At 39.2% G+C, this 27,782-nt stretch overlaps 2 protein-coding genes and 1 long non-coding RNA gene across 4 annotated transcripts in view; 2 read left to right on the top strand and 1 right to left on the bottom strand.

The window, feature by feature from the left end:
• Positions 1–8,363, top strand: part of celf3a (cugbp, Elav-like family member 3a) — a 27,286-nt gene extending 18,923 nt beyond the window's left edge. Inside the window, exons 8-14 of the mRNA XM_067612653.1 lie at positions 443–587; positions 1,843–1,992; positions 2,260–2,319; positions 2,886–2,990; positions 4,282–4,425; positions 4,569–4,701; positions 7,501–8,363. Coding sequence (XP_067468754.1) covers positions 443–587; positions 1,843–1,992; positions 2,260–2,319; positions 2,886–2,990; positions 4,282–4,425; positions 4,569–4,696 — 732 coding nt within the window. The 3' untranslated portion in view covers positions 4,697–4,701; positions 7,501–8,363. The remainder of the gene's footprint in view (positions 1–442; positions 588–1,842; positions 1,993–2,259; positions 2,320–2,885; positions 2,991–4,281; positions 4,426–4,568; positions 4,702–7,500) is intronic.
• Positions 4,640–14,453, bottom strand: LOC137198735 (uncharacterized). 2 transcript variants are annotated; one of them, XR_010931672.1, is made up of 3 exons: positions 12,870–14,453; positions 5,989–6,073; positions 4,640–4,763 (listed from the first exon to the last, which is right to left on the bottom strand). It is a non-coding gene; the product is annotated as an uncharacterized lncRNA (long non-coding RNA). The 2 variants fall into 2 exon arrangements; XR_010931671.1 differs by having other exon boundaries at positions 13,072–14,453.
• cers2a (ceramide synthase 2a) lies at positions 12,440–27,782 on the top strand. Its single transcript, XM_067612654.1, has 11 exons — positions 12,440–12,860; positions 18,227–18,400; positions 18,557–18,674; positions 18,832–18,950; positions 23,053–23,110; positions 23,348–23,398; positions 23,589–23,681; positions 24,386–24,514; positions 24,974–25,080; positions 25,642–25,795; positions 25,882–27,782. Exons 2-11 carry the CDS (start codon positions 18,228–18,230, stop codon positions 26,026–26,028), a joined length of 1,149 nt encoding a protein of 382 aa, XP_067468755.1. The 5' UTR covers positions 12,440–12,860; position 18,227; the 3' UTR covers positions 26,029–27,782.

The raw sequence follows: 27,782 nt of genomic DNA, 5'->3' as shown, positions 1-27,782 counted from the left end.
ATCACCAAAGTGTAACTATACTTAAAAAACGACACAAAAGCAGAGGCAGGATTAAATGTTGTTGCTCTCACCTTGCAGCTTAGACCAGGAATACATGATTTAAAGAGCAATTATTAGCCTGATTTGGCTTTAATGACTGACTATGAAGATGATAAAGTGTCTGCAGTGGTCTGCAAAAACAGAACAGGTCATCAAGGACAGTTGGCCTGTGTCATGTTGCAGTATCCAGAGATGTGGCCTTCATACATATTGACTCCTGATTGAGGCTCAGACCGGAGCCATTGCAATTCTATTAAGCATATTCGATTTTTATGACTAGAATCTGGACCGATGTGAATGTGACTTTGTTCGTTCCCCCTCATCTCTCCCCATCTTCTGACTCCTTCCTTCCTTCCTTCCTCCTCCTCCTGTCTCCTCTTCTCTCAACCTCTTCATCCTCCAGCTGATGCAGCAGCAGGCCCTGGTGGCGCAGTCGGCCTACCTCTCTCCTGTTGCCACGGTGGCGGCGGTTCAGATGCAGCAGCTCGCCGCACTCAACCCCAGCAGCATCATTGCCACGCCGATCGCATCCATCACCCCCTCCTCAGGTAATGAGAGGCTGAGATGTCTGGCCCGGCCTGCTTTGATTAGATTTCTGCTTGAAATATGAGGACAGATACACAATGAGAGGTGGACCTAAGAGGACAAAATAACAAACATCTATTTTTTTTTCTCAGTCTGTCATTATGTTAGCCATGTTAGCTTTTACATCTAAGGCAGAAATGACAGTAATATGGAGAGTGAGTTAGAGTTTCTGTACCCTGCTTGATTGTATAGCTCAGCTAATACTGTATTTTTGAGGCTGATACCAATATTGAGAGTTTAAAAATAAGATAAAAATATATTGGCCGACAAAAGGATCTCTTAAAGAGTCTCTTAAATTACTTTTTTTTCAAAGAATTTTGATCAAGATATGTGAGCAAGACATTTTACAGTATAAAAAATAAACTTGTTCTTTGGTGGATGAACTACCTCAAACATATATTTGACATTTGAATATACCGTATTGTGCAAAAGTTTTAGGCACTGCTTTCAAAAATAATACCATGAATAGTTTTTATTTATCAATTAACTTCATACAAAGTCCAATAAACAGATGAAATCTAAATTAAATCAGTATTTGGTGTGAGCATGCTTTGCCTTTAAATCAGCAGCAGTTTTCCTCAGTGCACCTGCACACAGTTCGGTTGTTCCAAGCATGTTGGAGAAGTTGTCACAGTTATTCTGTGGATTTAAGCGTCTCAGTTGCTTTTGTCTCTTCATATAATCCCAGACTGACTCCATGATGTTGAGATCAGGGCTCTGTGGAAGCCAGACCATCTGTTGCAGGACTCCTTGTCCCTCTTGTGGCTGAAGATAGTTCTTTATGACTCTGGCTGGATGTTTGTCATGCTGCAGAATATATTTGGGACTGGTCAGATGCCATTCTGATGGTATTGCATTACGGATAAGAATCTAAACATCTAAAGTGCCTAAAATGTTTGCACGGTATTGTATCTGCAATAAGCAATCAGATTTATTGGCCTGGCCTTGTTGGGTCCATATTTGGAACCAATTACTGCTAAATCTTAAAGTCTTTACTATATAATGTCATAAATAACAATTGTTGTCAGAATTACTTAAGTGTTATCTGAAAATTGCTTACATACTCTGACAAGGCAGCCAAAACACTCAGTATTCAGTACTTTAACTTAGAGTGAAACAAAGAGCAGCAAATGTTTCATATTTTTATCTGATAAATGACAAGAATCGACTCTTTTCTTGCTGCGAATTCAGTATTTTATGCCGTCTGAACTCCCACAGGTACCAGCACTCCGCCCTCCATCGCAGCCACACCTGTCCCTGCTCTCCCTCCGCCAATCGCAGTGAACAGCTATCCCTCTGTGCCAGCTCCACCCAACGGCCAATCAGCAACTGAGGCCCTGTACACCAATGGGGCTCATGCCTATCAAGGTACAACCACAACATCCCGCACAAGCATCTACACCAGACAGCAAAGAATGGCTTTTTTTTTTGTCATGAAACATTTCTCCACAGATTCCCAGGCTTCCTTCTTTGATGTGCAACAGCGAGAGTCTAATTAAGAGGAAATGAAATGAAACTAAAGCATTAAATGTTATTTGGAGCGTGCTGATGTGCCCCAAATAGCATTTAGGATTTTTTTTTTTCCCCCCCTCCATGCATATAGCAGTCAGTGATGATGTGTTTACTGTGTCACAGCTCAGAGTCCTGTCCTGGATCCCCTGCAGCAAGCTTATACAGGCATGCAGCACTACACAGGTGAGGCTCAGTTTCAGATGTCCTATAAGAAGCTCTGGATTTTGACATAAATGTATTCATAGGATTGCACTGCTTCTACTGATAATAATGCTGCAGAGGCAATTGAAGGTATCAATGTTTATAGGAGAAAATTGAAATTGATCTCAAAGATGTGCATACAAACAAAAAAATCTTACAAATATTAATTTCTGCCACCTCTGATAAATATTAGAAAGCTGGACTTTTACGTAACATAATGGAATATAGCTACATCACCTTTGCACTCCCCCGACTACCCAACACTGCATGTGTAAAGTAGAAATGTACATACAGACATACATATATACAATTACTATACATACAGAGTCAAAACATGCGCATATTACAAAATGTAAATAACCTGCAGCACTTATAGAATGAGTCATACACGACAAACTGTATGCAAAACACTTCCCAGTTTTAGCAAATCAGTAGGTGGGAATGCAGCTCTGTTAGATGTTGTTTTAAAGGGAAAAAAAATGATTAGTTAGCAGTGCTCTGCCTGCCTCAACGCTGCTCTCTGCTCACCTGTTCCTCCTCTCACTCAGCCACCTACCCTGCTGCCTACGGCCTGGTGGGACAGCCATTCCCCCACCAGCCCACACTGGTGGCTCAGCAGCCGCAGCAGCCGCAGCAGCTGCAGCAACGAGAAGGTAAACTCAAAGAGCTGTGTACAAATGTGGGGTAATCGCTGCCATATCTTAAAAGTAACATACCGGTGGTTTTACAGGTTTCAGCCCCATTTGTCACGAATCACACACACACCTTTACATCAAAGATAATCATTTTGCAAACAAAGCTGCTGCGCTTAAAAAGCTGAATGTGTTCTTTTTTCTACCTTTCTAGGCGGTTTCCTTTAGTTTCCATTGATTTGTATATGATACGAAAATGTATTAGTGACTTTTGGAACTTCCTTCAATTATATAATCTATCACAGTAAACATCAAATCTGTCTATCCATTTTTTTTGGATTATTTGATTCTTTGGTCTATAAAATGTCAGAACATAATAAAAAAAATGTCCATCACAATCTCTCAGAGCCTAAGATGACATCTTTATATTTCTTGGTTTGTCCGACCAACCAAAGATATTTATTTTACAACGATATCAAACAAAGAAAATCAGCAAATCCTCACATTGGAGAAGCTGAAACCTGAGAGTGTATTTCCCTTGAAGAACGACTTTAAACAATTTATTCGATTATTCAACCAATTTGACTAATTAAATTTGACCTCCAGGGCAAAATGACATTATTGTCATGCCAATATTCTCCTAATGCAGAGCAGACTTTTCCAATCATTATGTATTTGACTGCCAGGCAACACTAACAAGAATGGATTCAGACTTGATGTAGTAGTCTGTAGTAGGAAAATACACCCAAAAAATTAAACCTGTACTGCATGCATTTGAAAATGGTCAGAAAAAAGTGTCAAGTACAGTATATGATTTGTAGTTAAGAAGTAAACTTGAACTTATATACATAGTGGTGCAGTCCTTTAAGGCACGCAGAAGATCCAGTCTATAAATCTGTTGGCTTCAGTATGACCTTCAGCGGTCTGAAAAGATATTATCCCTCACAAATCTGTACATTAAACACAAATTCTGAGGTGTAATTTTGAAGAAAATAGATGTGAGTTATGTTTCTCTTTGTTAGTTTGCGACTGTTTTCTGGTATTCTGTGCTTGTAGTTTTCAATTTTTCTAATAAGTCATCATGTAAAGCATCTTTGTATTTGGAAAAGAACTCAGTATATATAAAATGTATAATTATTATTATTGTTGCACGTAATGATACTTGCATTAACTAAGCAATTTTTCACATCTTCCTCAACACTTCAGATTTCACCAATTGCCTGTCCTGTCCTGTCTTGTCTTGTCTTGTCTTGTCTCGTCTTGTCTCGTCATGTCATATCTGTGTGTGTGACTCTCCTCTGTTTGCATACAGGACCTGAGGGCTGTAACATCTTCATCTACCACCTGCCACAGGAGTTCACCGACTCTGAGATACTGCAGATGTTCCTGCCCTTCGGAAACGTCATCTCTGCCAAGGTCTTTGTCGACCGCGCCACCAACCAGAGCAAATGCTTCGGTGAGTGACAGCGAAGAAAAAAATGTCTGTGGTTTTTTAGGGACTTTTTTTTCTCCACCATCTTTACAGCCCCACCCTACCAGAAGGGCTTTTTTTTTTCATTTTCTCTCTCTTTCCTTTCATTTTGTCATTTTTCTACTCAGGTTTTGTGAGTTTTGACAACCCGTCCAGCGCCCAGACTGCCATCCAGGCCATGAATGGCTTCCAAATCGGCATGAAGAGACTGAAGGTGCAGCTGAAGAGGCCCAAGGATGCCAACAGACCATACTGAAGGAGGTGAGTTGTATCGACGCATTGCATCGGCTTGAGGGAGGGATTGATAGACAGCTGAAAAGAGTCTGGAAGTTAAAGAGACAGAGTGGATGTAATTGGGAGCTCAGTACTTAAATGGCTGTCTTTCATGTGGAACTGAAGAAGTCAATAACCCTACAGTAGATTAACTTTAATGAGGTGGCAGCACTCTGAAAATACCATCAGTCTGAAATACATTACAAGGATCAGAAGATACCTATGTTGTATAAAAGTGGCTCCTCCTGTTTTTTTTGTTCAGCAAGTAGTTTTATCGAGAAGTTCAAATGTTCTGTCTAACCAGTGTTCTGTCGCAGGGTTGAATGCAACTACTGTCCGTCATTAATTTTTGTTTTACTTTTCATTTATTGTTTTTGTGCTGTGCCATATGTGCCATTTTTCCTGAAAAAAACATCACACCACTCTCAAGACTGTCCCGTCCATACATATATCGTGGAGACGTGCGTCGCTATGGCTACGGTTGCCTAGCAACCGCTAAAACCTCCCCCTTCCTTCTCACTGCGTTGTAAGTTAATTGGCCTGTGTTGGTTGCTGTGGCGATATTGCCTGTGATGGTTGCCATTAGCAATTTTTATTTTGGGCCGTTGCCTTGATTCACCATGCTCAACTGCATGGCGGGTTACTGTGGCGACCATGAACTGTGTTTGGTGCGTTGTGAGTTTCCTCTTATTATTTTGTCCTGGTTTTAATCCTTGCAAACACTGATCAATAACTGTCACTTTACCTCAGCATCTGTAAGTAATTGATTATCATGACATGCTGTTTTTTTTTTTTAAGTCCTCTAAAAGCCTCAATACTAAGAGCTAAATTAGTCCATGAAATATGGATATATTAGAATTTTTTCCTTTTAGGCTTTTTGGTTTTGATTAGTTTCCTTTTTGTTGTCTGTCATGATTATCATTCTTACATATTCCCTTTGTTTAGTTGGTTGGTGTGGTAGTTTTCGGTGAGTGCGGGGTTTTTGTTTGGTTGTAACTCAATTCCAAGTGACTTTGTGCCTGAACTTTGTTTGGTTTTTGTGAGACTGAAAATGTACTTGAACGTGTCCCCGTAAAATGTTGACGAGATAGTATTTGTGTACGACTGACTGTGTATGTTTTTTGTCTGTATGCCCAGAGTGGGAGACGAAGACACGGTGTGTGCTGCATTTATATTTGTGCGAGTGTTTTGCATTGAGTAGATGTGGAAATTGTGTGTAAGTGAATGTATGTGTGTGTGTGTGTGTGTGTGTGTTGTACCAACTGAGACACTAACCTCAATCTAGAAGGTTTTGGGTAAAGCTGTTTGGTTCCTGTGACACGTGCTGCTGGCTGAGGAACTGCATTCCTCTGTAGAAATTCTGGGAAACAAAAAACATATCAATAATAATCAAAAAATACTCATAGTATTGAAATAACATATCCAAAAATATTCAGTTCATATTCATAATAATTTGAAATGTGTCTAATGCACAGGGGCTCAGGATATCTGCAGGTCATTTACAAGTCTGAAATAGTAAGAAATCAGTTCAAATAAAAAAAAATGAAGGCCTTAAAAAAATCTGAGATTAAATGTTTTGCTTCCAATAAATATCTAACATTTGAAGATGTTTCTGGTCCTGAAAAAGCACAAATATACAAAGTTTGAATCAATTTCAGTCTCAAAACTACCTAGACTAACTTTTTCTGTACCACAATAACCAAAAACTCTGCTGCAACAAAGCAATATGTTTCATTTGACTTTAAAACCCCTTAACATACAGTTTTCCCTGTTATGTAACATTAAAGTGATATAGTAATTAAGTAAATCCCACGTCATGTAATCCCATGTGCGATGGAACATTTTTATGGTATGACATGAAAATAAATAATTAAGTGATCCATTCATTCACACATTCATTCGTTACGTTATATCGAAGCAATATGTTGTTTTCCTTTAAGATTATGTTTTTTATGCCACATCAAATGGGAATATTGTGGATTTTTTTTGCACATCAATGTTACACAAGTTTACCTTAAATCCACCCTGACATGTCTGGAAATTTCGGTATCTAAAATTAGAGCTAGTATTTGTGGGTTTGAGCAAAGTTTTTGCTGCACAGCGTGACTTTGTAATGACTTGGCTTTCAGCAGGCCGCTGCATGTTAAGGGGCTTTTAACATAGTCAATATTTATAAGGGACAGAGGATTCACATTCTCTACTCTGACACAAAATTGATCTTAAATTAAGCTAAAACTGACATTAAAAAAAAAGGTCTGAAAAAGTCTACATTTTTTCTGGTATCTGCAGATGCCCTGTTTGTAGCAACCTGCATCACAGTTAAACTATTTGATGGATGATTAGAGTTCACTTTAAAAAAAAAAAATGCTGAATCTGAAATTGTACCTTCCTGAGAAACTACAGTTTGGTGAATGACATGATTTGAATATTATTAGAATAAATGTAACATAATCTCCAAAATGTGGAGAGTTGATCCCCCACCAGAATTCCTACTGTGCATGTTCTGAATTAATTTGCCTGTCAAAAAGAGATGACAAACTATTTTCTAAGAACGTGCATACACTTTCAGCAGTATGACTGTCACTGTTTGAGTTGCATGGACACTAGTTGATTACTGAGACTCCCCTGAGGCATCAGTGCAAGCAGTGTGTATTACAGACACCACTCCACTTCCAAAGACTGAAATGTATGAATGTTTTATTTCTCTAATTTGGTTTAAAAATGTGCTGTGTTCTTTTTTTCCTCTCTCTTTCTCTCTCTCTCTCTTCTCCTCTTCTTTACCTCCAGGAAAAAACCTAAGAGTTCAATCAAGAAAACCACTTGGGATGTCCCCAGCCTTTTTTGGTTGTTTGACCAACCGCATAGCACAGGAGCAACACTTCACAAAAAGCAGCAATCACATGTATGCGCTTAACTTAACAGCAGCAACAGCAGTAATATCAACAACAAATACATCAACAGAATCAGCACCTGCAATATCAGAAGTGCTCCAGAGTTCCTATCATTCCACAGCTGGATTCATTTATATTATGTACATATTCTATTGTCGGCAACAAGATCTACATGTTAAGAAAAAGCATATCACTGATGTTATTCTACTGAACAGGGTTCTACTGTATAGTGTGATTTGTGGTCTATGGCGTTAACAGAAGGCCAGTCTACACAGGTGGAGGGAAAAGAAAATATTCTGTATGATTACCATTGGTAATATTGTTATGTAGAGTTAGTTTTATTATTTATACGTAAATTAAAAAACATGGGGTAATTAAACTGGAAGAGAAATGGATTTCCTCTCACTGTACATACCTTGGTTTTAAAAATGGAGTTAAAAGGACTACAAAACTTCACGAGTTAAAGATTCTCTGCTGCCACTACTTTTCAAATTAACAAAGCGGAAGGAAGGGCTGGGAATTTTTCTATCTTGATTTTTTACGTTTAATTTATTTGGTAATCAATTTGATGACGGGGAGAGATGTGACAATTCCTTTTTTAATTTAAGAAAAGAAAAAAAGAGGATTCCTGTGGTCTCCAAGACAATGAACACACTTATTATAGAGTTTTTAATTACATAAATGTACCTATGGAAGTAAAAAAAAAAAAACAACAACATAATGTTTCTTTATTTATTCTCTACAATCGCTGTTTTAAAACATATGTCTTTAAAAGAAAATAAAGTACAATTTAGAAAAAAAAAATGTGTGAACTGTCTGCTTATCATCATGTGATTTACCCATAAATTACAGGGGTTTATTTTGTTTCATTTGTTTAAACAGACAACACACAAGATAAAGGTTGTCTCAGTGTTTGACCATAAATGAGCAATTCAGGAGGGTTTGCTGCTCTCTGTAGGCCTAAAGAAGTACTGAGGGAAGTAGAAAACATCTGGACTTCTCTTAAGAAAGATACAACAGAGCAAACTCAGCATGCTAGTGATTATATAAGATTATAAAATAAGAAATCTCTAGATGAAAATGTATAAAAGGATTTTTCTTCTGGGTTGCTTGAATGCAGCAACAAGGGAGCTGAAGTCTCTCTTAACTATAATTGGACATGAGTCTGTAGAGTTCTGTGGTAAAGTCACTCAGCGAGTTCCCGGCATGAGTTATTGATGACACTGCATGCCTGAATATACAGCTCAGATATGCAGATGATGCAAAAGGCTGAGGTGTCCATAACCACAGCTGGGGTGTGCAGAGTTTGTCTGACTGCCACAGCATTCTGGGCTTGCTCTGATGCGTCCAAACACGCCTTGGCCTTCTTTGGCATGCTTAGTGTATGAGGGGCAATTAATGTCACATAGCTGTAGTGGGATGAGGGAAAGGGTTTGTATCCTGTTGCAATCTGAGGAAGACAACATCAATGAAGACTTAATAAATATACAACTAACTAACTAATTATGGAAAATATTAGCCAATGCATGACCATGTCTGGGGTTGGAAAACATGCAGTAAGTAAGAGTACAAATAATACTTTTGAAACAATTCAACCAAAGGTACTTTAGATTAGAAATGACATAAATAATATGTGTACATAAAAAAAGGGGTCATCAGACCATATTTTTGCACCACTGTGAAAATAGCAACACATAGTAGGTCACCCCTGTTGACAACTGTGTGTTAAAACAGAATGCAAAGTACATTTTAGAAAAGGAAACGATGCAACTGCATGAATAGACAACGTTTCAACGAGAGCATAAAATTATCACTTATCCCAGGTTTTATGAATCTGCTTCATAAACATACAGAGACGAGAGAAAAAGGAGAGAGAACTGGAGTTTCTGTGGAGTTCTGAGTTCAGTCAGAGAGCTTACAGCTAATGTCTGTATAGTCTGTATGTGGGCTATTTGGGGTGAATCGATACAGGCTGCATAAAAGGTCCAGTGGTCAAATTTGTGTGCATGGAGCAAGGTAAAAATTTGCTTTTATCTGCAGACACCTTAACACTTCAGGATGGTTTACTATGAAGTAGTACTGTTGCATATTATCACAAAGATGTTCAGATGAGCAATGATTAAAAAATAATAACTGGTGAAGCAGACTAAAGACAGTTTTGACTTAGTTAATTTCCCACCTAAAGATAAATTCACCCAAGCACAAGATGCACACTTATTTGGACTTAGCAGCTTTCTGGAAATGGGCATAATGGACAGCAAAACCAGGATATTGAGGCCTGTGGCGTCAGCATCACTGTGTCAATGAATGAAGAGGCCAATTTTGCTTAGTAAATCTCTGAGTTAAAAGGCTTATCAGACGTCAAGACACTGTAGCACAGTTTATAACATGAGACAGGATTTTACAACTCTAGAAACTAGCTATCACAGTGACAGTCCTTTAATCCTACATCATGATAATCATGAGTTAAACCGTAGAAATATGCTGTTCATGTTATTAAGTAATCAGTCAGAAATGTCCACCTGCACTTATTTGATTGACCAATGCAGTGTGTACCTGGATGAAGAAGTTGTGACAGGTTAAACTTTTTTGCCAACTGACCCTGCATATTTTACTGGAGCCCTTCGTGTCATACCCACTTTGTCAACACAGTGGTTTCTTTGAAGTTAATGAGGAGGCTCTGTTTTTTTTATGCAGAGCTTATGTCAACGTGAACACGACCTCACCAAGGCCTACAGAAGGCAGCAGAACAACAGCTAAAACTGTCAAGGTTAACAACCAGTACACCAGTAAGAAATAGCAAAACAAAAATTACACAAAAAATAGTTTGTTTGTTTCATTTGAATTAATCATATCAGTCCTATCATCATTACTTGACTAGTTATTTTCATTGGTAAAGGATAAGAAGTTGGAGTTGCGACTTGAATCATGATATACAAGCAAGAAGCTCATACATACCAGCTCCAAGTCTCATTTGTTTGTTAAACGTTATAGCTGATGTGTCAACACAACTTAGCCACAAAATTAAATGCAAGTTTATTTTAGCCTGCAGCAATTGCACCTGCTAAACTGTTGGTGCCACACCTGTTTTTCAGCCAACTATTGACTCCTCCAGTCAGTATACCCTTTGAGGAAATCATCATACACCAGCAGGAGCAGGCATCATACTGTTAAAGTCTTTCTTCTATAAAACAGTGCACGTACTGTACCTGTCATACATTAACACCTGGAAACACTGTTCTGCATTGAACTTGTATATTCTTAGCTTTTGGCTGCTTGTAATGTTGCGAGTTTAGGAATTCAGCCTCATCTACTCTCTTGGCCATTGGTTTATTTTAGGCAGAATACCTATTTTGCGTTTAAAGGTGCTGTGTGTAGAATTTAGTGGCATCTAGAGGAACAGACCTGAAAGAAATAGAATATAATATTCATAAGTATTAATAATAAAACATAAGTTTTAATAAGTGAATGAGTATAATCACCTGAAAATAAGAATTGTTGTGTTCTCGTTACCTTAGAATGAGCCCTTTATATCTACATAGGGAGCAGGTCTTCTTCCACAGAGCCCACCATGTTGCACTGCCACGTTTCTACAGTAGCCCAGAACAGACAAACCAAACACTGGTTCTAGAGAGGGCCTTTTGAGTTTTTCGCAAATTTTGCGGCCACCATTGGTTCACCTACATGCTTCGAAGGGGAAGGGGTATTCAGTTTGTTGCAATCTACAACCTCACCGCTAGATGCCACTAAATCCTACACACTGCACCTTTAAGAAGTAAGATGTACACATAGACTGTAAAAAAAATAATGGATGTATTCACTGTGACATCACCCATTGGTTGGTGGACTTCCTTTTTGAAACCTCAAGTTTGGCATTTTGACTGTTGCCATCTTGTTTTTTTGGAGCCAGAAGTGACCATATTTGGACGGAAGGGTGGAGCTGACCCTCACGCTAATGTTAGCTGCTAGCTTGGTTAGCATGGTGCATTTACAGTCTATGGGTGACTGTCATAATGCTAATGCTAATGTTAATTTTGGATAGCAAAAAACAGACTTAAAACAAAATGCACTTACTGGAAAAACTGAACAGATGACTCCTTAGAGGGTCATTTAGTACAACCAAACGCTGAACAAGACTTTAGGCAACCAAAATGTTACAATTAACTGTTATGAACTGAAAACACACAAAAATAGCAACAACTATACTTATACTCCTATTCTAATCTGGGGTTACGTTACGTAACGTACATAACCAATGTTGTCGCTGTGGTAGCAACTTGTCAGTCACAAGGTAGCCATGCCCTAAAGCATACCGTGCTTGATTGTCTGTTTTACTCTAAATGGGACCATAATTTACAAAATGAACATCATGCTGTATTAAGGAAGACTTTAAACTAGCGATTGAGACCATAAACTCATTAGTGTTTACTGAGGTAATAAATCAGGTGAGAAGTAGGGTTATTTTCTCATAGACTTCCATACAATTTGACTTCTTTTTGCAACCAGTGATGTCGCCCCCTGCTGGAACCGCATTACCCTCATTTTTCAAACCCAGAGCTTCCCGCTTGGATGTACACCTGAGAGCTAGGTATGCTTGATTTCCAATTCCCCCTGTTCATACATTCCATATACTTCCTGTGTGAGTTTTTGAAAACATGAGTAAATATTATTAGCACAATATTCACTATATTGCATACTATATTGCATACTACCGGATATTTGTGTCCCGCTCTTTCCACTAAAGCTACCTATGGCATTAACCACACCTCATACTGAATAGCGGCTCACGTCACTTTAAATAGACTGCTTCCCGCCCCGCCCTCGGCCCTGTTTTAACATACTACCATAATGTTCACTACATCCAACCAATTGAACAGCCCAGCTAATCGGTAACAAACCGAGGCCCACCCGGTCTACTTTAACCAGACGGAAAAGTGAAAAAGTAAACATATTTTTTCCACTTTGGACCAGCCTAAAATCACGACCACAAGGGAGAGTTTGGGGGGGGGAAGATAAAGTGCGACACAGTTTTTTTTTTTTCCTCCTGAGAATGTGGCGAACCTGAGGCTATAGAGAAGAGAGAAGAAAAAGGCGGATTGCAGCTCACTGATCAACAAGTTGGAGTGTCTTTGATGGCGAGCTCTACATGAAATCCCCTCAGTTTACAACAGGAACCGAGGAAGAGCAGCTGCACGGCAACGCCGCCGTACATTTTAAGATTACATTACCTGTCTGCCGAAAGTGAACTGAACAGAGGTAAGTTACCGTTACATGGTGGACGATGCGTCAGTTAAACGTGGAGAATGTAAAAAAAAAAAAAAAAAAAACTCGATGCGGGCTCCTTTCAAAGCTTTAAATCATAGTTCCTCAGGCACACACACACCTTGGGCTGCTATTTTTAGAAAGATATGGGAGAGTCATTCTCCCAGGAGGATTTATGTGAAGTTTTAACCGGAGGGTAACTTACCCATCAAACTTTGCTGACACTCTCAAACTGAAAGCTTCTCGGATTCAGTCGTTGGAAGCCGTTAAAGGCGCCCCGCACATCAAAGTTTAGCTAGTGAGAACAGGCCCTTGAGTGTACTGTTGTCGGCGATGTTTGTTCAGGGACACCGCGATAAGAGAAGGTCATTAAAACATTCATGTCTGAGCTACAAAGCATATAACCACCTCTGAGGAAATATAGAAGTTGTTTGCTGAGGGGAAAAAACGCCATTTATACCGTTTATGGTGCAGATTATGAATGCGCAAAAAAGTTTTCTAACGTAATCTGAGATGTCGCCAAGCAAAGTTGCTCCTCTCTTCTTTTTTGTTATTATTGGACTTTAGGGCGATTGAAGCTATTAAACGTGTGTGGCCATGTGTAATAAGCGTTCAGCATGAAGTAATTTGGGGTTTTGGAAACTTGTTTGAAGCTCCATCTCACTGAGTCGAGCCTTCTGTTCCGCTATGTCCGGGAGACTCCCCGCTTGCGCCATGTGTACGCAATCAGCCACTCCCTGTAGAAGAGAGTTTACGCAAACGGCGTAGAGAGCGGTGACTGGCACACACTTAAAAGTAGAAGCGATGAGTAATCCCACAGTTGAAGTTATACTGCAGGCTCCAGCTCCACACAAGACTGAGAAACTCGGGAGTGTTTTAGAGAATTTTAGATGTGAGTTATCCTTGTGTACTGTAGGAAAATCAATCTTATTTATCTACCTCAACATCACACATTGGCCTGCAAGAGTTTAACAATCTGTACAATACACAAGAGCACTCTTGATTTGGTTAAGAAATACACCACAAAAATTGCCTTTTAAGGGGCATTCCAACGATATTACACATTGTTGTTCGGTTAAGGAAGGAATTAAAGAAAGATGCTGTGGAGTTGCATTATGGGTAGTGTAGGATCCAGTGTGTGTAGAGCTTAACCCATACTACTGACTAAAAGTCAGGATAGTACATCTCTTGTTAGGCCTCCAGCTTCATGGAAGAAGTAGGGTAAATGCTAGATTGGATTAGCTGGAGGGACAAACTCTTGTGAGTGCGGTTAGGGTTAAGGCTTGACTTTAAAGTTAGGGTTAGCGTACAAATCTCGCGAGAGTTTCGCAAATCGTCTCTCTGGCTGCTCAAATAGCACCAACCAAGTAGTAGGGCCACGACTACTGATCATTTTCATTATCGAGTAATCTGACAATTATTTTCCCAATTAATTGATTCATTTTTTTAATAAAATGGCAGAAAATATTGGAAAATGCATGTTATCATTTCTTAGCGCCCAGGGTGTCGTCTTTAAACGTCTTGTTTTGTCAGAACAGTCCAGAATCCAAAGATATTCAGTTTAATAGCATGTATGACAAAGAAAAGCTGCAACCAGAATATTTTATGCATTTTTCCTTAAAAAATTACTGAAATGATTATTCAAACTATCAACATAGTTGCCAATTAATCTTCTGTCCTTCGACTAATTGACTAATCATGGCAGCTCTAGGAAATAGTGTCCTTTTTAACTGGGTAAAGAAGATATGAAATAGATGTTATACATGCAGAGTACACCAAAAAGAAAAACAAAAAGTTGAAGAATATGAATCAGGGAAGACAACTTTTCAATGGGAAGACGATAGATGACACTTACACATGAGAGGAAAGAACACCATTCACACAGAGGGGGAAAGAGGCAAGAGATGCTAAGAGAAGGATGAAGCCGTTCATTGCTGGCGACTCATGATGTAAGAACTTATAAACAATGGCAAACTGTAGCTAGTCAGACAGCTGTGAAGAGAGTTACTGTCTTTCTAGTACAGGAATGTTTCTGAGCTTAGAGGAGTGATGTGAATGAAAATAAAAAAGTGATGAAGTTACTCTTCTGGGTACTCGTTGGAAAAAAACACCACCTCTGTTCCTCAACACCAAATCATTGTTGTTTTTATGCCATAAGTCTTTCCAAAAACTGTCTTGATTAGGTAAAAAAAAAAAATGCACCCTAAAAATAAAAGAACCTGATCAGATGGTGATGATACGACAAACTAGTTAATACAGAAAGCATCTTCAGTGATCGATTCAAAAATACAGTTGGCAGATGCCTGTAGTTTCCAGTTCGAAAAGAAAAAGTTATGGGAATATCATAAATATGGTCCAGAATAAGCTTTTTTTTTTTAGAAACCAAAAATATCTTTCATTTGAAACTTATAAAAGCCTAAGCTGTATACACCAGTGTACTGGCCAGTGTTGCTTGTTTGTTCAACTTTGTACCTGGTGATTTGTCAACACAGCTTGGCCACAAAATGAAATGCAAGTTTATTTTAGCTCACAGCAATTGCACCTGCTAAGCCATCGGTGCCAGACCTGTTCTTTGGCCAAAGAAAGTCTGTAAACCCTTTTTAAGAAAATCACACACCAGCAGGAGCAGACACCATGCTGTTAACAGCTCTAAAACACGTGCACGTGCTGTAACTGTCGTGCATTAACATCTGGAGACGCTTCACTGCATGGGAGTTGCGTGTCCTCAGCTATCGGTTGCTTGTAACGTTGCTAGTTTGGGAATTTATCCTCATGTACTCTCATGGTGAATCAGATTATTTCAGGCAGAATAGCTATTTTGCATTTAAGGAGGATGTACACCTGAGAGCTGCTGCAGCCCCAAGGTTGGTTTCCAGTTCCCCCTGTTAGACAGAAGAACTGTGTGTGTGTGTGTGTGTGTGTGTGTGTGTGTGTGTGTGTGTGTGTGTGTTCAACCCAAATCCCATAATTGGCCCAGGACAGAATACAAACATGCTTGCACTCATTAACATATTTTAACAGAATCCACAGAGAGCTCACTCTGTGTTCTCTCGTTTGTTCACACATACACACGTAGTAAAAGTTTGACTTTGGCAAACTTAAAAGACTTGTCAGATTGCACTTCGGCCGTCAGCTGAACATAGTGGTTGAACTTCTTGAACTCACTTTAATTACTGTTTAAGAGATTTCTGTTGTTCCGAGGTGAGATTTCTCTTTAAAACAGCGGCCCTGTTGAAGTGAAACACCTCGACCAACAAAGGCAGCCTGCAAGAGTTATTGTTAATCCATAGTAGGCTTATAACAGGTTAAAGTCCACACCCGGACTCCTTATTAACAGATCTGTTGGGAGGTGTGTGACTAGCTACCCCCAGCTTAGTTTGCTTTATATCGAGCACATTCGTTTACTCACTGACTTCACTTTTCTTGACTTAAAAACTGTTAAGATTTTCCCCTCGTTATGATCTGCTTCAGAAAGACACTCATACTTTGACATGAACCTTTCCGTCCTTGTGGCTGCAGTAAAAAAAAAAAAAAAAAAAAAGGTGCAGTTGTTTTATGATTATTGGACTCTACCACAAAATCTGCTGATCTGACTAATCAAGTCAACAGATGACTAAGTGTCCCTGGTGGTTTGACAGGAGATCCTGTTTGCTGACTCTGCACTATAATAACAAAGCAGTAACAGCGTGTTTTCAGATATTAGATGTAAGTTCCTTTGTAGTTTAGCGTCAAGATTATGTGATATTATGTAAAGGATACACAATACAGAATTTGAGCTGATAATTACGTCAGTTCTTAAATGTGTTTTTAGGGGTGCAACTACGATTATTTTCATTATCATTTCAATCAAATTGTTTTTCTCAATATAATTTCTCATATTCAAAGTCCCAAACCCAAAGATATTGAGTTTATTATCTTGATTGACAAAGAAAAGCATTAAATATTTGGCATTTTTGCTTAAACAATGACTTAAACGATTATTCGATTCAAACAAAATAGTTGCCAAATGATTCTCTGTCGATCAACTAATCGATTAATTGACTAATCACTGCAGCTCTAGTTTATTTGTTTGTTTGTTTTTTACTTTTGTTTTTTTTTGTAGTCTATGCTTGTCAAGGTGAGAAGTAGGAAAGGTCTGGCGTTAATAAGCCTACATATTCACAAAACAAACTGTGGTTATATTGTTTCACACACAGGAAAAGTTTGGTCACTGGTCAATCTTAGAAAAGCCTTTACATGGTTGTCAATTACAAGAGTATTATTGATTATTGTTTTGATATCGACCTCAACAGATACTAAACTAAAATGTCTTTTTCTCCCTGACCAACAGTTTACTATCACAGACGACTAAAGAAACCAGAAAATATTCACATTTAAGTAGCTGGAATCAGTAAAACTGTCTTTGACTCAAAACGATTAATAAATTATCAAAATAGTCAGCGATTATTTTTCTGTCCATCGATTAATCGACTAATCATTACCCTGAATTATTAAAACAGGGTTCGATATGTTTATAAAGATCCTAGAACAATAGTTCTCTTATTTAGGACAAAGTGCAAACCTGAAGTAGGTTAATCTCTCTTAGACTGCTTTTATCACATGTCAGATTTTTATATGAATGACAAATCACAGCAGAATTATTGTTTAATTGTTTGATATGTCCGAGCAGTGACTGTTTTGCTCCCTTTTTTTATTACAGAGGTTATAATGGAAATGACTAACACACAGCGAGTACGATGAGTCATCACCTTACTCAAGACATTATCAGCACATGGTCTACTCATTGTGCAATTTGCGTTGCTTAAGTCATATACGATAACTGATGTTTAAGAAATTGTTAAATTGCATAAAAATTATTATTAGACACAATACTAATGCCAGTATCTCGATAGTTTAGATGCTCGACATGGCAGCTGTGTGAAATGACACTATTGTAAATCTGTCATCCAGCTGCAAAAACTAGCTAACGTTTCTCGAGAACTAGTGAATTAGTGCCAAAATGAATTCTCACAGGTTTTCTGGTTGCATTGTGTGTTAGACAACAAATCCTGCCCTCATCGTACCCTTCATCTGGAACAGGAAGTGCCCGAGCATGGCGCCTGTTTCAGATGCCCGGTGAGATTAATCACCTCCAATCAATACTCGTTCCTCTCAGCTTTCTCTTGTTTCCTCTCCTTCCTCCCAGGATATTGTCACGGCTGAGTGAGTTGCTATATTTATCTGATGGAGAACATGAATGGAGATCGCAGAGGAGACAAACGCTCGTTTTTTTTTTCTCAATTTCCTTCTGCAAGATAGAAAATACCCATGAAATCCCCTTTTTTTTTTCTCTCTCTCTCTCTCTCCCTTTTAATCTTTAGGATGTTGTCTCGGCTTTATGAGCTTATATGGGCGGACTGGCTCTGGTTTCCCGAAGGCCACGGCTGGGCTGACCTGAAGGACCACGATGGCAAAGTCTTCCCTAAACCGCAGGATCTCTGGGCTACCGTCCCCATCGCTCTCTGCTTCCTGGTCATCAGACAGATATTCGAGCGGTGAGTCATTGCTTATATCATTTGTGTGTCATTTGCCTGTTAATCTACATCTCTGCCCGTCCCATGTTTGCATCTTTCTTTCTTAGAAGTTTGATAAAGATGAGAGGTGATGCTTAAGCAGTGTTCTCCAACGCTGTGTGCTTTCTCTCTTTTCAGGACGGTAGCGATTCCTCTGGCCTCTCTGCTGGGAGTGAGGGACAATAAGCGTGTTCATGCTCCTCCAAATCCTATACTGGAGTCCCATTTCTGCAGCACATCAAAGCATCCCACACAGGTGATCACTCTGCATACTTTAAGAAACTACACACACAGCTTCATACATATTGTGCATCCTTTGGCAGTAACCTGATGTTGGTAGTTGAGGTATTTCATGACTCCAGACATTAAAGACAGCTCTGACTCTTCTCTCCTTGTCCCGTGTTTGTTGTCAGAGCTCCATAGAGAGGTTAAGTAAGCAGACGGGCTGTTCGGTGCGACAGGTGCAGAGGTGGTTCAGGCGGCGGAGAAACCAGGACCGACCCAGCAAGCTCAAGAAGTTTCGGGAAGCCAGGTAGCTATAAGTCTACAGCACAAAGTCGATACAAACGAAATACTAATCCCCCTGTTTTTAAGCTGTCTGCCTCGCATCATAAAGGACATGTAGAAGATTGATTTTCCATTATTTATCAGAAATACAGTCACATGTTTTGATGGCGTCTTAATGCTGTAATTTGGTGTACTTCGAGTTCAGAGGATTTATAGAGGGGCAAATTTCAGATTATTTCAAGGGCAGATCTTACACAGAGTAGAAACCTGCTGCTGCTGCATTGCTGCAGACCTTCAACATGTTGCACTTTAGCACTATTTGCTACTTCAGAATATTAACAGCAACCCTTTAAATATACTGTTTACAATACTGTTTAATGATGGAAGAAGATAAGATAAGACTTTATTGATCCCCAGAGAGGAAATTCACATGTTACAGCAGTGCAGGAAACAATCAAACCGATAAGAACTAAAAGTAATAAATACAAATAAAACTAGACTTGCAGGCAAGTATAAAGGGGTCAACGAACCCTGATGCAGTTTAGACCCAGAACTTCACCGACCCAAGGTGATTGAGGACGCAATTTGATCCTCAGCTACTTTCGTCCACATGTCAAAGTGTCCTTGGGCAAGACATTGAACCTCAAATTTATCCCCATGATCAGACACCACCTGTCATTATAGCACACTGCCATCATTGTGTGAATGTGTATGTGTATTAATAGACGAATGAGGGTCAAATTGTAAAGCACTGTGGATAAAAGCACTATTTAATAATGAAGCCATTTACCATTGCACTGCTCTAGTAAACAGGTTACATAGCAAGAAAGCAGAAACCACGATTATACCACTGTAGGTCCTGAATCCACACAGCATCTGTCATGTAGTCTAGACCACTATCCGTTTATTTACTGAGAACACTGCACTCCATGAAGACAATGAAAGAAGGACGAGTCAGAGGTGGAAAACGCAACAGAAGAAAATCAGGCAAAGAATCTCTTAGCTGGCAATTGGCAAAAAGAATATTTCTATATTAGGAGAAAAATGAATGTTTATATGTAGCTATAAAATTATTAAATATGTTGATTAGATTAGACTAATTAGATTAGACAGCTTTATTAATCCCCAAAGTGGAAACTCATTTGCCACCAAATCAACTCATACAGACAGCAAACAATATAAACAATGCGTTCACAGTACACAATAAATAAATAACACCATAAAAAGCCATTTGAGACATGATTGACAGCTGAAAGGTACTATGGATCTAAACCATATCTAAAAGTGTTCATTAAGAAATCTGACCGCTGCTGGAACAAAAGACCTTCTGAGTCATTCAGTGGAGCACTGAGGCGTCACTAGTCGTTCACTGAATGAGCTTCTGAGTCCATTAAAAACACTATATAATGGATGGTCAATGAAAATGAAAAAAGATGGCGCCAATAGAAAAATAAATAATGCATATTTAAAAAAAAAAAAAAAAACAGCATCTGATTTGACAACCTGGCCAAGGTGTAATTGAACCACCAATCACTTGTGTGACAAGCTAGGTCTGTCTCAATCAAACTAAAGAGGCATCAGATATCCACAGATGGTGTGAATATCCTTCACAGCTGGAAAACAAGAACTTGGTTCAGAGTGTATTTTAAAGGGAATACACCCCAACAGAAAGCTGAATTTAAAAAATGAAAAGAAGTGATAGTAAAAAATATTAGCCAAAAAATAAGCCAATATTGACACAGCATACAATCAGTATCTGCTGTTTCATCCAGTACTATAGTTTTATACTTGAAAACTAACTAATATGATGATCCTGTTAGATAACGTCACTAATGTGATTTTGTGCCTTTGCCTCCACAATTAGTTTTGTGACATGCACACAAACTCCACTAGAGGCACCAATCAGACAATGAATGAAACGTCCTTATTGGGGGGAAAAAAATCAGTAAAAATGCACTTTAGTTGGTTTGCACCTAATTTTTAAGTACTTAATCTAAAGAAAATAGTGCTTGTGTTTAGCACATTTTACTTTGTGCGTTCCAAAAGGATGCAGAATTAAAGCATCGTGAGAGTGTGAACAATGTTATACTACATGAGCGCTGTGAGACAAACAGAAGCGGAGGCTCCCATGACATTGACCGAGTGCAACACTTTGACACACTGTACCTTCCGGGAGAGACTGCCTGAAAATATGCACCGTTATCTAGTATTTAAACAATATCGCATCTCCCCCGTCCCCCTCCGCTCTCTGTGACGGTTAACTCTTCACTGCGCGTTTGAGTGAAGTCAATCAAAACAACTATAAACCCATTTTGATTTCCAAAGTAATCAGACAGCCACCCTAAGAACCAATTGTAAACAACCATAAATCATCATAAAACAGCTGTCAGCAGGTATTCTGACTCCTTGCAAGAAACAGAAAGGTTGTTTACTTTTTCCACTGCAGCACAGCTGAACTTTTTCCGTAGCGGTTACAGCCATCGAGGTCAGTGAGTACGAAGCATAATTCATGTGAGATAGATCATCTAGTGTATTGGGTAAAACATCTTTTGCGCTCTTTCGATGCTTTTCTGTGAACCACTTACACATTCAAACAATGTCAATGCATAAAGACACTGCCCAGTTCATAGCACTAATGCTGGCTGTGCAGGAACTGTAAATGTGCTTTGCTGCTGTTGTTGCTTTCCATTAAGTGGTAGATCGATACTTGTGTGATGACGCTTCAGCTCATTTTTCTTTAACACGCTCTGGAGTTGAAACTAAGTAAAAGAAGCATTTGATACAATGAAATTAAAGCGCTGACTTGGTTTTTTCAGTAGTTGTACTTTGATCACATCCGTATTGATACTGTGAACAGAGAAGCCTCCTTTTTCAAGAAGACAATTTTAGGACAACGCAGGTATTAATGTAACGAGGGTCCTAAATATACAGTGAATGAAGCCACGGAGTTATTTCTGACCCCAGCAGTTGGATGTTCTTGACTGTCATTGTCCCTCACCTGACCTCAGTCCAGCTGAGCAGGTCCGTCACTCACCGAAAATACTTCAGTCATGGTTTCATTTCAAATCAAACATACCAAAGCCAAAACAACCTAAATGTGTAACTGTCTAAATGACGGACTCTACTCTCTACGTACCAGCTGCTAGTTTCAGGTTATTCTGGTGCAGTTAAAGGGTCAATTTATGCCTCAGCCTACCCACGGAGGATCTACACTGTCAAATAGGGACATGTGACATTTATTATATTATTTAGAACGTTTCTTTAGGCTTTAGTCTGCATCCACAAACACAGTTCTGGTAATATACACATTTTTGAACACACCTTCAAAACCATCAAAACACCTCTACTTCTTAACTGAAGAGCGTCCAGTTAACTCACTTCAAGACATTTTACACAGACTTAGATGATATCCAAATTGGATGCAAAAAAAACTGCTAATGTTTAACAAGTAACATCAGCGACAAGTTTATATACACAGAACCAGTTATTAAAGATCCCGACACACCCTCCCTCTCACTTGAATGAGGAAGTGAGTCCAGAGATGGAGGAGTGTATGTGGTGGTGGTGATTGGCCTTGGCAGCTGTTTTATCCTGTTGTCACAGTTCTTGTTGTACAATCCTGAAAAAGAAAAAGAAAAAAGTGCTCTATTGTGCGCTGAGGGCTATTTCATCATCAGTATATCGGTTTTCAACAGACACACCCAAAAAGTGGGAGCGAGCATTTCTCAAAAGTCGTTGCCAAACAATCCTCAGTGATGGGAGGACACGTACTGACCGCTCAGACAGAAAAATGCTGCAAACCAGTGCAAAATGTTTCCACAGTGAACGTGACCAGAAGTTTCCATCAGCTCGCAGAGGCAGAGTTCTGCCCAGTGTGGTTCAGTGCTGAGTGTTTTTTTTAGGTATAAATTACAGTGAAGTATGTTTTAGTGATCAGACTTTTTATATGTGTTGTGATAAGGGGTATTATTATTTGTTACTTGTGATTTGAAGTAACAGGAGGTTTGTACAGGTCGATGAGGGCACTAACAATATTCAAATAACTGGTTTTAATGGTTTTACATGTGTTGTGTGAAATTCTGCTCCACTAGAATGGTTTTATGAGATAACTGTACATTCTCTTACAGTTGGAGATTTACCTTTTACCTTCTTGCTTTCTTTGCTGGCCTGGCGGCACTTATTGACGTGAGTACTCCTTCACAATCTGGTTTTTAATGTAATAAGTTTTAGCAGATAGACTCTCCTCATAACTGGGAAACATCTGTATCGATCTACCAACTGAAACATAGTTGAAATTCTTTGAAATGCCACCCACAAACATTGTTTTCCTTTTGTGTTTTTGCTTGGTGTTTGTGCACAGAAGTTCTGGTAGTGTCGTGTTGTAAACACAATCATTAATTTTGAATATCTATCTCACTTCAGAAACCATGGCTCTACGATATGAAGCAGATGTGGGAAGACTTCCCGAAAATGGTATGCCAGTGCTTCCAATGAATGACATATTTGAATATGTTCATAATTTTCTCATTTTCTACAGATGCTTATAGCTCAAATATTCAAAATGCACACCTGGCTTCTATTTTTATTCTATTTGTTTATCAAATTACTAAACTGCAGCCTGTTATTCTAAAAGATATGTGTCTTCCTCTTTTTTTTTTTCCAGCCATTGTTGCCTTCTCAGTACTGGTACTACATGATCGAACTAGGCTTCTATCTCTCGCTGGTTTTTAGCGTAGCATCAGATATCAAACGTAAGGTAAGTGATGCACGTTGTCTCCTAAACTTTTACAGAGATCTGAGCAGATGCCACTGAGTGCTCCAAATAATTTACAATAAATCAGTTGGGTTGGTAGTTGGGTGTAGTGATAATGCCCATGTTCAGTTCCCCTCATCCCTTCCACTTTGTCAGTTTGGTGAAGTCGTCGTACAACAAACAAAAACCGTCTCTCCGATCAGGGATGAATTTCTCAAGTTAATGTATGACCGGAGCGCTCGCTGTGGAGAGACGGATTGACCATTTTATCCACAGGTCTAAACATTGTTGTGAAAGCTGGCAGACCTTTAAGCCTGTCAGCAACTTGAGTCACCTCGGTGCCAACACTTGTTTTATAACTGCAGTTATAAAACTTATATTGCACAGAACTTTAAAACCAAAACAACAGTTTTCTGGACTTTTCCAGACAGCCGTTGTGTCGAAATTGATCTCTGATTTGGAGGATTTGTTTTGTAAGTCGCTTTTTGCCCCCCTTGTGTATGGATTTTGCTTCCTTTTATAGCTGTAAAGCCGTATAATCTGCTCTGTGCGGAGCGTTAATCATTTAAAAAACAAAACATCAATGAGACACACGCTGTCGATTAGTGACCAATCTTTACAGCTTGATCAATAAGTGACCAAACAATGTTGGATGTTGTTTTTACACCATCTCTCTCTGTCTCTTCTTTTTTTTTTTTTCTCTCCAGGATTTCAAAGAGCAGATAGTTCACCACGTAGCCACCATTTTCCTCATCAGTTTCTCCTGGCTTGTCAACTACATCCGGGGAGGGACTTTGATCATGTTGGTGCATGATGCCTCAGACTATCTAATGGAGGTATGACATCATGCTAACATGGCAGGAAGGGGAAAAAAAGGAGGATTTCACTGATTAAAATTTGATCTTAACCTCTTTTTGTTTGGGTTGAAAGAGTCAGAGATTTTTTTTTTCTCCGTTAACTTAACCACCACACTCCAGCTTTGTTAGCTCGTTGTGAAGAAAGAAAGAGAAAATATATTCTCTAAGTTGATAATTGTTACCCAGTACAGGTTATCTGGCTTTTTAAGAATTCAAATATCATCACACAGCAGTATCATTATCATTAAAACATCATTAAAGTATCAATAATACAGCCCTCCATTCCAGTGTAGCCTCCAACAGTTCACATTGGTGTTTAGCTTAGCGATGGCAATATTTAGGTCAGAGCATCGCGCTCCTCACACAGTTCACTGTCTGCCCTCTAGAGGGGAATACGTGAAAATGTTAGACTGTGACCTCTACTGTCTTTCATTCCAGTCAGCCAAGATGTTCAACTACGCAGGTTGGAGGAGAACCTGCAACTTCATCTTCACCCTGTTCGCTGCGGTTTTCATCATCACTCGTCTCATAATCCTCCCCTTCTGGTAAAAACAAAAAACATTTTTACATCAGACTTTTTTTTTTCTCCAAACACATCTCAACTTTGTAGTACCCTCCTCTGCTTCTACTACTATACACAAAACACTCATGTTACAGTGTGTTATGCTGCCAGTCACAGCGACATGCTTCCACTCCACCAGAAAGCCCCCCGAAAACAGAACAAAGGAAAAAGAGCGTGAGGGCGTTAGTAGCAGCTGAGTACATGTTGATCAGAAGAGACAAATTCATGCATCACAAAAGCTCAAATGTCATCGTATGTGGGAAGCAGCTGCCATCATGTATCATGGAGTGACTGGTGCTCAGTTTTAATTATATAATCTTGTCACATCCTCTTGAGTGTTTTAGCACACAGGTAGATGATGGAAGCACTGATTTATGATTTATTTTTGCAGAAATGTCAGAAATCTGCTCAAAACTTTTGTGATGGAAACATAACAACAACAGACACATTGTCTACGGTCCTGGCCCCCGCTCAATGGGCTTTTGATGGTCGAGTGTAGGTGGCTCTGACTAGACTCTCTGTTCTGTCTTTGTCCCCTGTGCAGGATCATGCACACGACGTGGGTGTACCCCCTGACCCTCTACCCCCCCTTCTTCGGGTTCTACTTCTTCAACGGGCTGATGCTGGTGCTCCTGGCTCTGCACATCTTCTGGGCCGGACTCATCTTGCGCATGGTCATCAAGTTCCTACCAGGCAACGTAAGAACCGCAGCTTTTAGTCATGTTAACAGTATCGCCTCAAAACAGCTGTAAAAACTCTTTTTTTTTTTTTTTTTACCTGACAGGACATCGTTGAGGACGAGCGGAGCGATAAAGAGGAAACAGAGTCCGAGGATGAAGACAACGATCGCGAGAAGAGGGAAAAATCTAAAAACGGCCACGTGCAGAACGGCCACACTCTCCTCAACAACAACCGCAGTAAGACGGACTGATTGGACAGCGAGAGCTGGAGATGAGGCAGCGTGAGGAGTGAACACGGGCCCTCGCACGCGGCCGTCACCTGAAAGCCAAAGAACGGGAGCGTGGCATGTTAGAAAGAGGCAACAGGCAGCGCACACACACACACACACACAAATATATATATATATCCATACACTAATTTCTGAAACCCTGGTAGTCCAATGCGGATAATTTAAAATCCACACTAAATTAAACGAGGAGAGGAAGAACAAGGAACACCCCTCTCCTCTTTTCTCTCCCCTCCAACAGATTTTTGCTCTGTTGACCCGAGTTGCCACATGCCAAATCTGCCTGCTTGTAGCTTTATGTCTTGTTACTGGAAGTGTTTTAAGAGGTGCTGTGGTTAGGGCGGGCATTTCCTCTCCTGCACAGTCGGTTAACACTCTTCTAAGTAGTACTGCCTTTAAACCTGACTGTTGATTTCTGCTCAACTTAACCACACTGAAGTCAGCGACACAAGGGGGGAGGGAGGGAGGGGGGGGGGAATGAGACGCTGTCTTTCCATGGACCATGACCTGATTTAAGTCTGTTTACTGACGTCCAGAGGTAATAATGAATCTGTAAGTTCGTTTTTGCAGCTGCCAATTTCTTGGTGACACTGAAATTGTTGTCACTTAGGTTCTTGTAAACGGTTTTGAGCCAAAATGTTGATAAAATATATTTGTTCCAATAATGTTTAAAGCAAAAATAATTGGTGGTAAATAATAATAATTTTTTTTTAACAGTTCGAGACAGCGAGAGAAGGTGCTACATCTGTCACGCGTGTTGAAATGTGCCTTTGTTTGTTTGTTTACCTGTTTGGGAATGCAGAATGCGCAGGAGTCCAGATCATTTTTAAATGTTTTGTTTTTCCGTTGATGCTTAATATCTTTTTAGTTGTATGATTTTATTTACTTTCTGTTTTTATTTGTTTTCAGTCCAGTCGACGATTTAAATTTGGGAGCAATTTGTTGAGTGTAACCCAAACCAATCAGTAACTGTTTATTAATTATTTATGGGCTGGAAGAGTCAATAGCATTTCCATTCAGTGTTGTTTTTCCCATCCATCCAAAGATGCACTTTATGGGTCCTTCTATAGATCAGCATTGACTATATATTTAGTAAACAAACGTAGAGATAGTATTATATTTGGATCCGAACCTGATTTTTTTTTTTTTTTTTTTTTTTTTTTCTGTTTTAGAAAGGTTTGGATTATTTGATTTTTTTTGTTTCATATTTATTCACTGTTATCTACCCAAGATCTTCCTCTTTGTCAGTGTTTTGGATCATTTTGTAAAAAAAAAAAAGAAAAAAGAAACGTACAAGAAGAATTTAATGAAATCTTAAAAGAAGTCAAATGAAATGAAACACCAAAGTATGGTTTACATTTTCTATTACCATTTACCCGTCATTTGCAAGTGCCTTCATCATTTCAAGAATTAATTGTAAAAAAAAAGAAAAAAAAAAAAAAGAAAGAAAAAAGACAAAAAAACGCATACATTTCTGTCCCTTTGTCTTATTTTTTGCCATTGTTGTGCCCCAACACATCCACCACTCTGCACTGTAACGCTCTGGGCCTCTCCTTACCTCACTTTCCTTAATGCCTCGGCTCACGACGACCAATCGCCCGCAGCTCCCTCCACAGAGCTTCGCTTCTATCAAAGTGTTTTTATCCTGCATTATGTGTTGCTGAGATTTAAAAAATCATAATGATGACGATGATGATAAAGATAATTGTGGATAACTA

This window comes from Thunnus thynnus, chromosome 15, assembly GCF_963924715.1.
Source record: "Thunnus thynnus chromosome 15, fThuThy2.1, whole genome shotgun sequence".
NCBI classification, from domain to species: Eukaryota; Metazoa; Chordata; class Actinopteri; order Scombriformes; family Scombridae; genus Thunnus; species Thunnus thynnus.
The sequence above is the reverse complement of the archived record's forward strand: the minus strand, read 5'-3'. Positions and strand labels throughout refer to the sequence as shown.

Coding starts and splice junctions, on each gene's coding strand:
- cers2a (XM_067612654.1), top strand. CDS start 18,228: ATGTTGTCTCGGCTTTATGAGCTTATATGGGCGGACTGGCTCTGGTTT. Junction 24,515..24,973: donor CCTCAGACTATCTAATGGAG/GTATGACATCAT, acceptor CTTTCATTCCAG/TCAGCCAAGATGTTCAACTA. Junction 25,796..25,881: donor TCAAGTTCCTACCAGGCAAC/GTAAGAACCGCA, acceptor TTTACCTGACAG/GACATCGTTGAGGACGAGCG.